Consider the following 17828-nt stretch of genomic DNA (forward strand, 5'->3'; position numbering starts at 1 on the left):
AGGGGATGGACCGGTGGCAAGAAGCAAAAAGAAAGTGGACAAAGGTTTGAAGGATTGTGGAATGAGGAAGAACCAAAAGCACTGTGATAAAAGCAGCAGTATTTTATAAGTAGTTTTTTTTTTTTTTTTGAAAGGCAAAAGGTAAAAGTCAAAATGTAAATACTAAATAGTTTATAGAAGGATAGAAAGACATCAGAAAGTCAGTTGATCGAAGAAAAGTCGATCAAGTCTTTGCAGCATTTCGGCCAGACACTGTCAAAATACCAGTAGTATTTTCAAGAAATATACTAGTAGCGCCCTTTCAGAACATTTAGAAAACTTAGCTGACTTCATTGGTGTGGCTGAAAATAAGGAAAGACATTATATAGATTCTTCAGACATATTAATCTCCTGTTTTAACTATATAAGGTCAAATTGTTCTGTAGGGGGGAGAGAGAGAGAGAGAGAGAGAGAGAGAGAGCGCTTGAGAGAATCAAAAAACAAAATATTGTTGCTACATTTCATTATGCTAAAATACCAAGAGCAGTTTCTTTTAAAATCATTTCATTTTAATTGCATTACTTTCATTTTTTTACAATTTTACGGTGGAACATTACAATTTAAAATTTATCTCAAATGTCCTAAGTAACAAACAGGATGGCCATAAGACATACCAGAAAGAGACATCTGAAGTGTAGATATTAAAAAAAAAAAAACCTGTAAAATACACAAAGTTCAGTACAATCAAAAAATTAAGTTATATAGAAGCACCATGTTAAGAACATATTAAAATAAATATAATGAATACACTAGCTTTTTGCAGACAAAGGCAAGGCCTAACACAACTATGTCAAAAACATGTAGGACAGCCCAGGGCTCTTATATCTGCAACTGTTATAACTGAGAAGAAGCCAAACAAGCACTTCCATCTCTGACATGGACTGGGAAAAAAAAAAAGATAATAATAAAAATAATAATAATAATAATTATAATAATACAAGTTGGGAGATGTCAGGTTTTGGGTCTTGGTGACCTACAGGGCTACAGTACAGTATCGTAACAATATTCTATCAAGTGTTAAGTGAGTCTGATTAAGGATCAGCTCCGAAGGACACTAAACATCTCTCTAGAGTAATACAAGTGGTAACTATTAAATTATGCATTTGCCCAATGTACCAAAGCAATACCCAATATGCTACAAAAACCCATGACGATGATATACACAAATGTTTAGAGTTAGAGGGGGGGAAAGCATCAAACGTCAAAACAGTTGTGCTTGAAAAGTATGTGAGATTTGCGTGGAAAAGAAGGGAATGCTATTCACATACATTTATTTGAATAGCAACCCATCTTTTCCGCATTACATGTCATTACACCACAGATGGTAAGATCCAGAAATGTGTGTGATTTGTAAGCATTTAATGTAAAAGCTTCTCTTCCATGACATTTAGGAATCCAAATACAGGACACCTGAGAGCTGCTCCAAGTATATGCTTGTCATTTGAGCACCATTAACTGCACACTCCTATTCAAGCTGTCAAATGGCCATTGAAACAATCCAAAACTGAAAGCACAGGAACTTTGCTCTGGTCCTTCATGTGCAAACCCACTAAACCATGCAAGTTGACATACACACTTATTTTTCCTCACATTTGATAGGACATGTCCTTTTAACAAAAAGCAATCTAGATTGCCAACTCTGAACTGAAAAGCCTAGGAGGGAATAGAGAAAATTTCCACATGGTGGAGAACCACATCTCCATCATGTGGCAAGTCTTGTGTACTACAGGATCAAAAGAATATCTATTTTCCTTTGTTTTTGTACGTACAGTAACCACTAGCATGAAAATATTATCTTCTATAATAATGTACTAAACAAACGTCATTAAATGTAGCATACAAATAATTAAGCAAGTGTGCTAATAAAAATATGTCTTTAAATATTTCAAGAAAAAAAGTCCGTTTTGATGCTAAGAAGAGGACAATTTACATAAATCCATTTACGTTTAATGAAAACAAGAAGAACACCTTATTACATTGAAGTTTTAAATAAATAACTTCTGAGAATATCAACAACAAAAGGATGTTATTAATCAGTATATTGTAGGTCCAGATCCACTGTACCGTCAGTCACCACAAGCCTCAGTCTCTTGGGCTTGCGATCCGTTGTGGCGGTACTTTGCGAGTGGGAGGTGGAGAAGTGTAGAGAATTATATGGGTGAGTTCCAGGCTGCCCTTGATGCTGCTGAACCTTTCCAATCTGGTCTCCGTGGACTTTAGACCTACTCACAGAGGGAGAGGGTGTGAAGTTTGAGGGACCACACGCTTCTACAACCAGCTTTCCTTGTGTTCCTGAAGGCTCCATAAGACAATGGTAAGTATAATTTGCAGGTCCTGAACCAGTGTAATTTAAGTTTTCACCATCGCCACCGTAGCCCAGAGTCACAGAATGATCTCCCGTGAAGTTCACTACGTAAGACTGGTGAGGAGGCTGAATGTGTTCAAAGGTGGTTGACTGAGTTTTAGTCAATGGGACCTCATGGATTGAGGATTCTCTGCGTCCAAGATGAGGACTGCTGTGCTGAGACACGGGAGGTGAAAGAGAGGCGCTGAAGTTGAAATCAGAAGAATCGCAATGAGAAACGTTTGGACACATCTGATTCTTATTAGGCTGAATAGAAGACACTCCAGAAAGTTGAGTGTTTTGAGTGGGAGCCACAACAGCATGGGGTTTCTCTAATTTTGAGAGTTTGCTTTGTGTTGTACTGTAACATTGAGAACTTTGAGATGAGGGAAATAAATATGTGGAGGGCAGGGACGCATCTTTATCATTTCTTGAGATCGGAGGCTTCATACCTGCAATGTTCTTGAAAGCATTTGTTGTGGTTTTGCTAGAGCTGATGAAATAAACAGGGTGAATGTGATCACCTTGCTGACTGGAATTTGCAGGATACTGTTTGGAAAGGATGTTCTTTGGGCTTTTTTGCTGATTTTCAGGAAATCTTGAAAACCCAGCATTAGGGCATCTAGCTGAAGATTCTTTCCCACTGTGAGAACTTGATGGACCGGACCAAGCAAAGATGCTTTCCAGGTTGTTGTGAGATTTTGAGCTGCCAGCAGCCATGGAAATTTGACAAGCATTTTGGCCTACCTCGGTTTTCGAGACATTCTTGGGGTTTGGAAAAAAAGAGAGCTTCTTGTCATTGCTACGAAAATGTGCATTACCAGAGCTGAACGCACCTGAATACTCTGCAGGTGAGGTTGACTTATTTCCTACGTGGAGGGAATGGAAGGGTGTAACAAGGTTACTCTGAGTTCCAGCACCATGGCTTTGCGATGACTGGTTTGAAATTACGGATTCAGATTTAGTATTAGAGCTTTGCAAATTGAGAGGTCCATGAGTTTTGTCTTTAGCATCAATTTTAGCAAGGCCTGACTGAGAGGACTTTGTGTTTACAAGGGATTCAAGAAAGTTTAACTTTTTATCCTGAGGATGCAAGCGCACAGTTGGGTGTACAGGCTGTTTAGCACTTGTAGACGCATTGTTAAACATTGTCAGGTCTTTGGGGAGATATGGTGTTGCTGAATCTTCCTGCACCAAGAGATCTATGGGACTTTTTGACAACTCGCCATCGGTCAAGTACAGTTCTTTCTCAGGGTCTTGAAGAGGAGCAGAACTTGTGGCTGTATTACATAACTTATCTTTGAAGAGTAGTTGAGGCGCACAAATAGATGAGGATGTGTCCGATTGAGCAAAGACAAGATCCGGGAAGCTCAGCTCTTCGCCGCTACTAAAGTTACTCACTGGGCTTGGGGATCCTAGGTAAGGGGTCTCGGTATTCCATGCATCAGAGGGACTTTGGGAGAAGGGGCTGCTGAAGGATCCTGTGTTATGTGGTTCCCCAGGACAGTAATCTATCAAAGAGCTTGCCAAGCTGTTTTGTGCAGGCATCTGATCGTAGCTTTCAAGATTTAAACATGGAAAGTCAAGCACATCCTCTGAATAGTTACTAAAGCTGCACTCTGTGGAAAAGGGAGAGATGGGAGGAGACTGATTCTGAGAGGATGTTACACTGGTGTTAGTGGGAACACTTTTCTCACATATCTGTGACTGGCTCAGAGCCTGTAGTTTTGACAGACTTTTATTAATCTGAAACAAATTGTGACTCAAGCACATGTCATTCCTTCCTTTATTCTCAGTCCTACTAACTCCAGTCTTAATATTGGAATTGTCTGACACATGCTCTCTTATATCCTCTTTTGCTTCAATACTCCCACTGACATTACTAACTCCTGTCAGCCCATCATAGCAGGGAGAGTAAAGTGATAAAGGTGAAAGGGATAATGGTAGAGGTGAAGTTTCAAAATTCACTGGATCTTTGAAGGTCTCAGTCCCCTTGGTACAACTACGCACTGACATTATTTGCTGGCACGGAGATGGGTTTTCCTCTTTAACTTTGCCAAGAGGCATCTGTTCCAGTATTGCTGCTGTAGAAGAGACAGATGTTAACTTATTTGGCTCCCTGTACACAGTATCAATGGTCCCATCTTCATTTTGAGCTTCTTTCCACTCCACCTCCCACTTGCCTTCAGCTCTTCTGCACAATCTAATCAAAGGTAAAGGTTTAATGTCATCAATTTCAGTTTCAATTTTTGGACCAGAGGAGTTTTGTTGGAGTTGTGCATTGATAACCTCAGTACTGTCTTGAACAATTTCTTTTGGTGCGCGTTTGCCGTTTTTCTTGTTGATGCAAACTTTTGATACTTTTTGCTGTCTTTTACATGGTTTAGTTGCGCATTCTTTTCTGCAATGCTCTAGCACGTCTTGGACTGCTTTGGTGGCTTTCTCCAAACCTATGCCTTTATCAGCCTCCCCATGACCCCGAATCCTCTCCATTTCTGCATTTAAAATTGAGACAGAATCCAAAATTGCCCTAAAAGGGTCAACTAAAGCCAAGCATTGCTGTGGGCTTGATTTGTCCGCAACACTTTCGGCTTCATCCGTACTATCCATTTCCCACTCCTTTCCCCTTTTCCTCTTAAGGCGGATTCTGACATTTAGCCTCTGCTCTTCTTCGGTCTTGTCCAAAACATTTGAGGTAGACAACTCATCTCTGATGGCATCTACTATGTTATCCATAATATCACAGCCCTCTGGTCCTTTAGTTCTTTCTTCTATTCCTTCCACACTATTCGTTTGGTTCTCCTCTCTCATATTGCATTTAACAAATTTTCCTTCAATTTTGGATTTTTCACTCCTAAGGTCTTTGATTGTCCTCTCACAAACAGGTTTATTTGTGCTATCCCTGTATTCACAAACTCTGACATTGTTTCTCACCGGTCCATGCTGAGCACTCTGAGCTTTGCAGCATTGTTTCAACTTGGATGAGCCACGCTTTTTGGACCCAATGCCAACTTCGCCTTTATGAGTTAGACTTGATTCTGGTAATGAACATTTCAGCAATGTTGTCTCCACACTGCTGCTTTCACTTGGCTTAGGTAACAGATTGTCCGAGTTGAATTCTGTGTCCTTATTGACATTTGTACACTGTTTTGCAGGTACATTAACATCTTGTTCTGGGTCTGCATCAAGTGATTCTCGAAATGCTCGTTTCTTTAGGGGAATACTGCTCTGAGAACTATGATCCAGACAAACCATGAACATGGATGGAGGCTCTGGGGAAATCAAAGTGTTTTCGGACTCTCTCACTTGAGTGTCTTGAAGTGTATTTGGCTGATCAGCTGCAGTGAGTCCCTGAATAGAGTGCTCATTTCTGTTAAGTGCATCATGCTTGTCCTTTGTCTCATTACTGTCAGCAAGTGATAGTGTCTTCGTATTATCAACTTCTCCGTTACCACTGTAACTACATGGAAGTTGGTGGTCATCAGCATATTTATCTTGTTGATTAAACTTGCCACTCAAACTCTTTTTAATATCCGTCAGCAGTACCTTTGCCTCTTTAACAACAACAGTCCTGCTCCCAAAATGCACTGTTAACACTTTCTTTTTCAAGTGATTTCCTTCTCCCGGCTTATTGACTCTTTCTCGCTCTTGTACCTCAGGTATACCCTCAACATTTGTTTGTTTCTTATCCTTGCCTACGCCTTTCCTTTTCTTTGTAGAATCTTCAGATTTTTTTGGAATTGGAATGACCTCAACAGATGCAACCTTTAGAACATTATTATCTTGCTTGCCTTCATTTTCATGTTCACCATGGCTATCCTTAACATGCATATCCACAAGTTCTTTCACAACAGGCTGTGTTTTGCCAATCTCTAAATCGCATGTTACTTTGAGGTACTTATCTGCACTCTCCATATTTACTGGTCTGAAATACAACTCCTTCACACCTTTCTTACCTTGTCTATTGCTTTCTTTGCTCCCATTTATCTTTGTGCTCTGCTGTACTGGTGCTGCTGCTTTATCCTCGTCTCTTCTACTGTCTAACTCCCTCTGACCTGTACTTTCGACCTCTGGTTTTCCTGGGATAGCCACCCTGACCAGACTTACTTTGAGGTAACGATTTAACCCTGAGAGCAAAGAGATAGAACTGTTAAGAGATGGTGAAGACAAGGAGGGTGTAATGCTTACAGCACTAGACACAGACTGCCTGTGGTTTTGCTTGTTATCCCCTGAGGTCTCTGAAGCTACACAATAACTAACATCACCTTTCCTAGGAGCAATGGAACCGCTGATGTGTCTACCGTCGCCAGCCACTTCCCTGAGGCGATCCCTAAAGACTCTCTGCTGCGCCTCTCTGATCACCATGCTCTCTGTTTGTGATGATTTGTCACTGTTAGCTCCAGCATCTCCATCAAGAAGTACATTTTCATCAGTACATGTTTTACCTGGAGAGATTAAAACAGGATTAGTGATCTCCTTGGACTCAACCTCACTTCCTTTTTGCTGCTTCCCATCTTTTGTCTTCTGAGAGTCAGAGCATTCATTTCGGTCTGTAGAGACTTTCGAGTTTGATTTGATCAGTCTGGTCCTCCTCTTGTTGAATCTGGAGAGTTTAGATCCAGTCCTTGCTCGGAGACTGCTCCAACGATTACGAAGAATATTCCTGGTCCTTGAGGAAATGCCCTGGTGGACAATTCTGATAGAAGATGCATCAATATTACGTCCCTTGGCCTTCATACTGTTTCTTTCATGTACACTGGAAACACATCCAAGAGTGAAGGGTTTAAATCTAATGACAGGGTCTCCATTCAACACTTCACCATCCTCACCCTTTCTCTCCTCTGGTCCATTTATGTTAGCCCTGCTGGGTATTGGAGAAACAGATTTTCTGTTCTTTGTGATCCTGTCTGGATTTGGTCGCTCTTTCTCAATTAGGTAGAGCAGGGCCCTTTCTTTGCTCAAGGGGTCCTTACAGCTTAATAGGAACTTTGTGCTGTGCTGATAGAGGCAGATGCTCAGCTCCTTTAGCTTGAGGTGAGGAAAAGATAAGGGGTTTTGTGTTCTCTTTTCCACCTGTTTGCAATGCTCCACCCTCCTCCGCCTATCAGTCTTTTTCATCTTGCTCAAAACAAGGGCGTTCCTCTTCCTCCTTTGGGAAAATGTATTCCTCATTGGCAAGACTGACAAAGAATGAGATGAGAAGAGACAGCCAGAGTTAAGTGGTTGACAATAATGCTTCTTCACCACATTATTAGGCAATTGCATGGGATGCTTAATTATATCTTTTGCGATTTTAAAATCATGCACATTTTACACTAGGGCACAAGTAATATAGGAAAAGAAAACATGAATGGAATAACAAGCATACCCGAGTTTGATACAGTGAGGAATGGCTTTGGAGTGCCATTTCCTCTATTCCTGTTCAGCCTTAGATCGGTCTCTCTGAACTCATATTTCTGTCCAGAAGGATCCCTGGAGCAAGCCACATCTGAAAACTGGTCTCTCTTCTTAAACAATCCCTCTCCTCTCCTGTAAAGATTGGCATCATTAGATAATTTATCTTGTAATGTAAACATATTTAAAAGGCTTTAAATTGATTTGTCATTAGAAACCTAATTGACATTAAACACCTAATACAAATAATCACATGCGTCCATTGAGACAATTATGCATCATTGATCTAACATCACTAGAGTATCAATAAAAGATGGCCACAAAGCAGTATTAACAGATTTACTCTCACCTCTCACATGTGCAACATTCACACATTTCATTATTCTCCCCAAAAAAGCTGTCCCCATAGTAACAGGTTATCTCTTCCCCTGGAGAGATGAGCCGCACCACTTTTACACAGGCTCCATTCTTATCTCCCGGGACAAACTAATAGGAGGAACAGAAACAAACTTTATGAGCAAATTACTTTTCAGGATGAACTGTTTGACTACAATCGATTTAATCCTGCCGCGAAACAAGTAAAATAAATTAAGTCAATGTCAAAAAAATATACATTTTAAAATAATGGTTAAAAAAAATGAATGCATTAGTGAAAGTGTGATTGCATGTGAATTAATTCTACCTGGCAGCATCTTCTCTAATAATAGTAAGGTTGTGGGTTTTGGTTACAAAAACAAATTTAATTAATAAAATTTGGTTACAAAAAACAAAATTAATAAATAAATAAATCAAACAAGGAGCCATTGGGTCCTATAAGGGAAATAAGGTTTAAGGCCAAATTATCTTAAGTGCCAAAAAAAAAAAAACAATAGTCATGCGTTTTCACATCTACCCTCCTTTTACAGCATAAGCATTTTCATCCATCTTGTGAGTGTCTTGAAGGTTTGAAATTATTGGGGTTTTTTTTCGTTTTCTTTAAAAAAAAAAAAATCAGATTAATTGAAAAATAATTGCGAGATTAATCGATTATTAAAATAATCGTTAGTTGCAGCCCTACTGTAATTGAAGAAATAATACATTTGTATAATCATATTTAACACACACATATACATAAGACTTCAGATGCAAACGCCTCTAAGTCAGTATAATGTTTTTCTTTAATACTAACATTTTCTCTGGCTCCTATGTATAGGTTTCCAAGTACCGGCTCACGAGTACACGAGTACCGGCTACGAGACTGGGATTTAGTGACTAAGGAGACCTTCAGGGTGAGAACTCCTGACAAGATGATTTAATCACTGGGTTATTTTTTGAGGATTTAAAATGTATGAGATGCCACCAGACAGTGATCACCAAAATTACTGAAAAGAATGTTTATGCTTTTGAAATATTTTTAAGTCTTTAAGTCTTAATGCATTAAAGAGTTCATTGGCTTCAGTAGACTTTGAATATAAATAATATATTAAGGAAATAAAAACTAAAAAAGCATATTGCCAAAAATATGCTTTGGCAATTGAAGAAGAAACTCTAGTGATTATGGCTCATTAATTTATAAAATTCATATTTTTAACAGACAAATTTTAAATTAAAAGTTTAAAAGGCTTAAATCGATCATTTAAGATTGAGAGATTATGTTTTACAAACTTGACAATGGGAACCTTAAGTATAGGAACAAATAGATTTGTTTCTATATAATATAAATTTGAACTTGTATAATGTTCTCAGAAACCCAGGAAAACATCAGAGGGGTTACTCTGGATTCAAAGGTTTAATTACTCGATTGTTTTGATTATAATGAATCCATGGCATGTAACCATAATGAACCAGAGAAAGAATTTTATAATGTGAGTGATATATTTATGCATCAATTACTACAAAAAGAGTTTGTTATATTTCACGGTACAATGACGATATCTGAGAATGTGTTAATGCTCAAGAAATGATTATGAGAAATTGAGTAGCTTGAAAATGTGACCCAGAGGTTTGAAACTGGACATTTACAAGCTATGATAGAAAAGGAACTTTGTTCCTTGTTTGAACACTGTAGAAGTGTCAAGACTAACTCAAACTGATGAATGTGTTTAAACTTGTAGCTGGAACAAGAAAACCCCTCACATCCTCAGATAATAACCTTGTGCTCGAAAGACCCAGGAGACGTCAGTCAGCACAGGTTCCCCTGGTTTGGCTTCTGCAAACTTTGTCTGAGCCAGGGGGAGAAGACGCACGTTCTACTGGGAAGACCTATAGGGTGCTGAAAGTAATGGATTCTTTTTGAGATCCAAATTTGCCTAATCTACATGATAATCAAGCAAACGTTTTGCCCCTTGATGATACATTATTATTTCTTATGTAATTATATTATAATAATTTGATTATTTTTTTTGTTATGGAAACCAGAAAACAACACTGGGTGAAATATTACAAGATTGTGTAACAAACCAATTTAAGAATGATGAACAAATGTCCATAGCCGTGACTTTGTTCCAGAGAGGTGCGTTTTAGTGAAGTGCTTCAGAGCTTCTGGCCACGAGGCTTTTAGCCCAGCAAGGCCCGTTTGAAGCCCTGGCTTGCACTGGCCCGACAGAGGAAACGTGGCTCATGTTATTTGTTAAGTTTCATGAAGTGAACAAAGTTTGTGCCACACTCATGTCTGAGAATGAAGGATAATTGCATGAAGGGGGTGTTGAATAATATAAAAAAAATTACCTGCCTCCTTGTTTATTGTAGATGTCTTTATGTTCAACATATTTAGCCAATTTCTTGAACATAATACATTGCATTCAATGTTGTTATTTATTTCTGTTTGTAAAAATGGCTTATATTGCATTGGCATAGATGTACAGTAAATGTTCGTTATGTATGCGTGTGTGAGGAGCAGGAGGACACAAAGAACTGTGATTCTACTCCTAGAACCTTAAAAGGAAATCAGCCATCTTGGTTGAGTTTACTGGAGTTCAAGGACATAAAGAGGTGGACAGCTTGCAAATGTGAGGCCTTGAGAAAGAACTGGGAAACTTTAGGAAAGTCAAAACTTATGTCAATCAAGAAGATTAGAACCCAACACCTGTGGTAAACAACAGGAGTATAAACGACTGAAGAGTTGATTGCCTCTTTGAATATTGATACGTCAGTACCCCCACGGCCAAGAAGCCCAGAGCTGAGGACAAACAACCCCAAGCGGAAGACAAGAAGCCCAGAGATGACTACAGCTTTGATTCGAAATGTGATTATTGTAATTTATACTTTAAGGATGAAGTTTTATTCACCTTTACATTTTCGTTTATTATTTAAATAATTGATTACAAAAACTGTCTATCGAATCTTCGATTTTTGGTGTTGTAAGACTTTTAATTAGAAAATACCACAGAGAAGTCTTCTGACCAAATTAGAAGTGATTTTAAAATGCTCATAATTTAGGCCATACTTGACTTGTTTACCTAAATTGATAATAATAAATAATAAGGTTAAAGGTGTTAGGATCAAAGTACACACTGTAAAACAACTGCAAGACCAGATGCACAGATCTATTGTGACTCCTGCTTTACAGAAGAGTTTAACGCATTAATTGTATAAAATGTACATTTACGCTACAACATCTCTACAGAGTCTTTCAAAAACCAACCAATTCAAAAGATTCCGCACAAAATCAAAAGTAATAATTTAGTATCTTACCTTACAGTTAGGTCTGCAGTCTTTTCCCAAGCAATAAAATAAAAAATAAAAAAAAATCACAATTAGATTCTGTACCTTACCAAAGACCAAATTTTGAAAAAACAAAACAAAAAAAATTCCTGATCAGTACAAGTATACAGGCTCTCTCACCATGATTAATGAAGGCAGCGGGCCCCAACCAAAGCTGAGCACATCTCTTGCGAGTCGAGTACATGACACTGAAGTCATTCACTCCTGCTCTGAGCACGGCACTATCCTCAGGGCTCAGCTCAGCTATACAGCCCTGCAGTACCTCCACCCGTTCTCCCACAAACCTAGAAAATTCAACATCACATCCTCAAATATGGTGGTCAATAAATTATAAAAAATGTAGACCAATGCTATCATTACATTTAGCGCTTTATACACTGCAGATAGTTTCAAAGCCACTTTACAGTGATCAAAATGAAAATAATGATTGATTAATTATTAAATCATTATAATTAGTTTATGATAAAAAAATAAATAAAAGCCAACCAGTGTCGGGTGGATGTGATTTTGGCTCCGTTTGTCTCAGAGGAATAGCGGGTACACGGCTCAATGTTCACTCCGTTGTCCAACAGAAATGCTGTCATATAGCGATACATCTAAAGAAAAGAGATGAATTAAAGTTTTTTTTTTAAGAACACAGCAATATTCAATATTCAAGAATTTGAATAAATCTACTGCTATACACTGTGCTTGTCTTTAATCAGACCAAATTTAAATGACTTGCATTACAAAAGCCAAGCCCTCACAGACAACACCACACAGAGCGTTCAGAGATTCAAATTCAGAGTCAACTTGGCTTTATGCACAGCTGCACTACTTCCTGAACTTAAGCCAGCTCCTTTGTTACCTGTCTGCCATTATTGGACAAATTGATTAGTTCAGGTGTGCCTGACCTCAGTAGTCACGGCAACAATAATCAGACACACCTGAATTAATCAAGCTTGGCCAATAATGGCAGACAGGAAACAAAGGAGCTGGCTTAAGTTCAGGAAGTAGTCCAGCTGTGCATAAAGCCAATTATGGTAGAGCACGTAGTAGGAAACATTTCTGTTTTCTATCTTAGGTCAAAGTGTAGATTCAGACAGTGTAGATTCCCAAGAAAGTTCTAGAACTGATTTCAGTTTCAGTAGGGCTGGAAAAAAAATCTATTTGATTTAAAAATCGAGTTGGTAGATTTAAAACCTAGGGTTTTTTTTTTTTCATTTTAATTTTAATTAAATGATAATAATATCACCCAGCTCTAAGTTTCGGAATCATTTGGGATTTAATTCTGTATATTTACACTATCATTCAAACATTCGATATCAACAAGATTTTTTCATAGTTCGAGAGTTTTTAAAAAGGTATTAATTTTTTTCTTTTTCAAAAAAAATAAATAAATAAAAATAAACCTAACTGACCCCAAACGCAAACCATATATACATTTATATTTAATTTAACGTTATTAATTTTTACACTTTGAAAAACAAGACAAGAAATCAAAGATTGCATTTAAACAGAAAAATCTATAATTTCACCCTGCCCTTGTTAATCTTACACAAACTGTTTTCTCCAGTACAGTCCACATGAATGTGTGTAGAGAGATCCAGTGATCCACCAAAGACAAACACGTTAAAGTAAATGCAAACCAATGTTACTACACTAAACACAAAGACAGCTACACATTCAAAACTGAGGATTCACACATTCCTATTTGGTGATGACATGTACAAAAAGAGGAGAGGTGAAAGTTCATACATTTTGGATAACATTATACTCACATGCTGCTTTAACAACTCATGTCGGTGTGAACCCAGCCCAGTGAAATAGCCACTGACCCATTCCCCATCCAACAGAGCATCAAAAGTGGCCTGGAAGTCATGTGTGCGTTTAAACCGCAGAAGGGTCTCTCTGAGGTAGCCCCATCGCCGGATCTCAGGGGGAGGACTTCACACATTCACAAAATGAAAGAAATCAAACAATTTTAAACGGAAGAAATCATTGAAAATAAACTACAGTTCAAACGTCTAATATTAATAATAAGAAATGTTTCTTAAGCAGCAAATCATCATATTACAATGATTTCTGAAGGATCATGTGACACTACGAGTAATGATGCTGAAAATTCAGTAAATTACATTTTAAAATATATTCAAATAGATAACAGCTATTTTAAAAAGTAATAATCTTTCACAATAGTTCTGTTTTACTGTTGTTGTTTTTTTTTTTGTTGTTGTTGTCAAATAAAAGCAGCTTTGGTGAGCATAAGATACTTTTTACAAAAACATGAACCTGAAAAAACCCAAACTTTTGAACAGTAGTCTATTGCTGCATCCCAATTTGCCAAATTACACTGTCTTAAAAGTATGTACTGTTTTTGTTAAGAAAAATTACACACTTTTGAGTGTTTAGCAGATTAGTAAGCAAGATTTGAATCAAACTACTTTGTCATAATTGCATATTCAATGGACTGCTCTGTCGCTTAGTTAAACACATCCTGGCACTGTTAAAACTGCACTGTCAATCTTGTCATCTTGTAATAGTTAAAAACCTTCCATATTAAATTTAACGTCCTACTGTATCGGAGAGAAATGTAATAGCACGTTGATCTGCCAGTCGTGGGTCTTTCATGCAGAGAACTCTCCTCAGTTAATAACCAAACGTATCTTTATAAAAGTTCAGAATGCTGTTACATGAAATATACTGTGGATAACATGAACAAATATCTTTTCTTTAGGTTAGATATTGATTATTACTGACTACAAACACATTTATCTAAACTTTATCTACTTAACCGTTCATCTCGCACATCCTGGAAGCAATTTTAGCTGTAGAACGTGCATGAATGAGCACTTCCGGGTATCTTTGGTATACTCATTTCAACATAATATAATTTGGGACACACCAATTCTAATTTCGAATCCCATTTAGGAAGGACAGTATGCAAATTGGGATGCAGCATACCTTTTAAATTACTATGATAAACAAACAAGAACAAAACATAGTTCAGGTTTTATAATTCATCTGTATATAAAAATACTATCAGAAGAATAACAAAAATATTTCTTTAAATAGGCTACTGTGCATAAAATCTGTCCATAGAAGCCTATATTTATGTATAGCAGCAGCGCAAAAGAGTCCAAAATAAGTACCTTATGTTCATCTTATGGGTGCTGAACCCCAGTAAGGGATCCAGCACCAGACTCGTGGCCAGATCATCTGTCTCACAAAGCTCTCTCACACTCATTCTATAAGATCCCTCCATGGTAGCCCACCATCAACATGCTGGAACAAAATGAAGCCGGTGAGATTCACATTCAAACAGCTGCAGGTCATTAAACACAAGCATAATGTATGGAAAAGAAAGGGAGCCACCATAATTTATCCTCTCAGGCCCTGTTTATAACTGGTATAAAGCATTTTGGTCCATCAGATCACAGACAATGCAAAATACAGGTGTAAATGGGGTCTAAACAGGTGTAAATGGGGTCGTTTTGAGCTTGTCCACTTTCATCTATTTCCAGAGGTAGACGAACACATTTGCCCAGATTAATTTCGTAGTGTAGACGCTCATGTGGTTGAGTGTGTTTGACCAACAACCACAAAAGACCACCGACTGACCTAATGCACGCTAGCTAGACAAGACCAAAGTTTGGTTTGAAGATGAAAATCGTACAAAGCACAATGTTCCCTCACCATTTCTAATTTCTAACACGCTCTCACCGTGTTCGGCTGGTCTTGCGGCTGTCAGAGCAGAAACGAAAGCTGTAAACCATATGTTTTTCCATCATCTTCTCCAGTAACATTCATATGCAAATTGTGTGAGCTTATTTCGTCCACTAGAAAGATCTGGAAAAGCCCATACATTTACCCGGCGATAAACCCACCCCTCAAAGAAATCAGGACAGAAGAGATTGAAAGTGGACAAAATAGACAGATTAAAACACCAATTGTAAACGGGAATGTGTCTCCCTCATCTACTTGTAATCCAATCAACCAAAACGCATCTTAGTACCAGGTGTAAACAGGCCCTTCATCTTACAGTAAAAGAAATTGATTTACAGTGGTGTCCAAATGTTAACCACTAGTAAAAATATTCAAATTCTAAAAATTATTTATTTTTTCCCCAAATGAGAGCAGCACTCAAGCAGTGCAAATTCAAGTTCTATGTAAAACCCGATGATCAAGTTCAATGATCTGAGAATGTTATCTTGAGCTTCAATGTTGTAAGCAAGAACATCTGACCATCTGTACTAAGCCTAGAACTAGAAACAGAATCTGAAATATCTCCAATTAATTTTATATCAACTTGTTTTTTTTTTCTCTCCGCAAAGCTTCGTTTTTCCATTTTTGGATCAGACTTTCAAACCTAAATGATTAATGCACTCTCAATCGTCTGGACTCCATTGTATTTTCCACAAAAGTAAGTATACCTCCCCAATTTATTTAGATTGTGATAAATTCAGTTTTACAGTCTAGTTTTTCAATAACATTTTTCTTGTCAATAACATTTAAAATATTCATAATCCATTTGGCATAAACTTCAATATCAAAATAATAGCCTCACAACGTTGATACTGAATAGTTTGCGTGCCCTCATGGCACTTTTTCTTTAAACTGTCAGGAACAATGTGTATAGCAAAAGAATATGTGGTACCTACATCATTAAACTATTGACATATTTTAAACAGCATGAACAGTCTCCAAGAGACACTATAATGAACACTCACTACATGTATTAAATATTCAATACATAATTTTTTTTCTTTTTTATAACTGCTGTACAAATCCCCCACAGTGCTGACAACGCAACACATTAATACATACGGTGTGCGGACTACTTTTAACTTGTGCTGTTTTGTCATGTTGTCCTTCACTTGTTGTGTTGTGAATTAAGAGCTCATCTTTTTACATTTGTTGATTCTCACCACGGATCAAGTGGTGCTGAGGTCTACGTAAAACATCTTAATAATATCCCAGTCAGATATCTTTGATTTGAAAGGTCAACAAAGACAGCTAGTATGGTTCAAATATTAAGCAAATAACAAATCAATTCATTGTTACTAAATGAAAATTTGTTGAACAAGAAATCTTGATACATTTATTGGTTAAATGAGGCATTGTGAATTTATTAAACATACAAATCCGAACGTATAAAACTGGGTAGTGTCAAGCAATTACTAAAAGAATAGTTCAGAGAACAAATTTTTTTTAAAGCATATGGTTCTCTCTGGAATTCATCTGTACAGTGTGTAAACAGCAGAAGAGCAAACAGTCTGGCAAAGCAAAAGCGATACCATAATTATTTCCTCAGGAAGAGACTCTAGTTTGCAGTGGCCTCGACGAAGCTCGTTTATGACAGATGCCATTTACTGTTCAGTTGTACATTTTCATGTTATTTACATACATTAATTTAACTGTAACCTTTGTTGATGCTGTCAGGCAAGCAAATACCCTCTTGTAGATTCATATACATATAAAGCTTCTCTCCGCTGACAGGTCAGGAGTCGCACTACAAAGCAGCTATTCAGTCTGAAAAGACTTCAGCACTAGAGTTGTATAATCGAGTTCGAGTAGTAACTTACGTGTCGCGAGCGTGAAAAGAAAAGCACCGGGAATATGCGTGTTCACACCAACACCAGCTCTGAAAGATCTCACACCGAGCCGACAGTTGCGAAAGAAATTAAATAAAAACCATATACAAATGGGAAATATAATAATAAATTTCGCGTGGTCTCACGGTTACACCCCCATCAGTTACCGAGCACCTTTGATCGCGCCAATTAACGTTAGTAGTTATTAAACAATACACTTCACTGGGGGTACAGAGATAATTGATTTTTCCAATCCATAAATGCTGATTATTAATCGTCACAGGCGCGAGGGGGCATATATCACTGTCGGGGAGTCGAGTAAATGGACTTCAACCCAAACCACCGCGGTCCATTTAGCTCACTGGACAACATATGCAGACCCACACGGTCCAATGTGAACCTTTAAACGTGTTATATTGCACACTTTGAATAATATGTGATTTCTAAAAGTAGCGCGAGCATATCCATGTAGTATAATAAACGGCAGAGTATTTTACCTGACGGGCTTTCCTTCAAATTTCTGGTCGATTTGTCCGTAGTGAAATTCGCCTGAAAGCTAACAGGCTAGCTCTTCCTGTTGGTTACGAGTGCTGCAGTCATCTGCTGCTGCTGTCTCCATATTCCATGATTCTGATGTTTCTACTGCGGATATATGATCATAAACCAAAAAATGGACAGCTGAGTTGAAATGATTCGGGAATTATTCTAACATTAATTTTTCTGTACTGCGTTTGTTTTCGAACGTTGAAGTCTTGTCCTCCTGGAGTCGAGATGAA

At 37.8% G+C, this 17828-nt stretch overlaps 1 protein-coding gene across 1 annotated transcript; it reads right to left on the minus strand.

The window, feature by feature from the left end:
* Positions 1-1970: 1970 nt before the first annotated feature.
* On the minus strand, positions 1971-17828 carry kmt5c (lysine methyltransferase 5C). Its single transcript, XM_039686113.2, has 9 exons — positions 17550-17828; positions 14611-14743; positions 13240-13405; positions 11966-12075; positions 11600-11763; positions 11450-11469; positions 8127-8263; positions 7752-7912; positions 1971-7563 (listed from the first exon to the last, which is right to left on the minus strand). Exons 2-9 carry the CDS (start codon positions 14721-14723, stop codon positions 2069-2071), a joined length of 6366 nt encoding a protein of 2121 aa, XP_039542047.2. The 5' UTR covers positions 14724-14743; positions 17550-17828; the 3' UTR covers positions 1971-2068.

Source organism: Pimephales promelas, chromosome 3 (assembly GCF_988280905.1).
Source record: "Pimephales promelas chromosome 3, fPimPro1.hap1.1, whole genome shotgun sequence".
In the NCBI taxonomy this organism is placed as follows: Eukaryota; Metazoa; Chordata; class Actinopteri; order Cypriniformes; family Leuciscidae; genus Pimephales; species Pimephales promelas.

What these genes read in the sequence shown, in the direction of transcription:
- kmt5c (XM_039686113.2), bottom strand. Translation starts at nt 14,723, where the DNA reads ATGGAGGGATCTTATAGAATGAGTGTGAGAGAGCTTTGTGAGACAGAT. An exon ending in ACTGCAGACCTAACTGTAAG is followed by an intron (nt 8,264 to 11,449) that starts GTAAGATACTAA and finishes TCCTCCTATTAG; the next exon opens with TTTGTCCCGGGAGATAAGAA. An exon ending in CCTCACTGTATCAAACTCGG is followed by an intron (nt 7,564 to 7,751) that starts GTATGCTTGTTA and finishes ATTCTTTGTCAG; the next exon opens with TCTTGCCAATGAGGAATACA.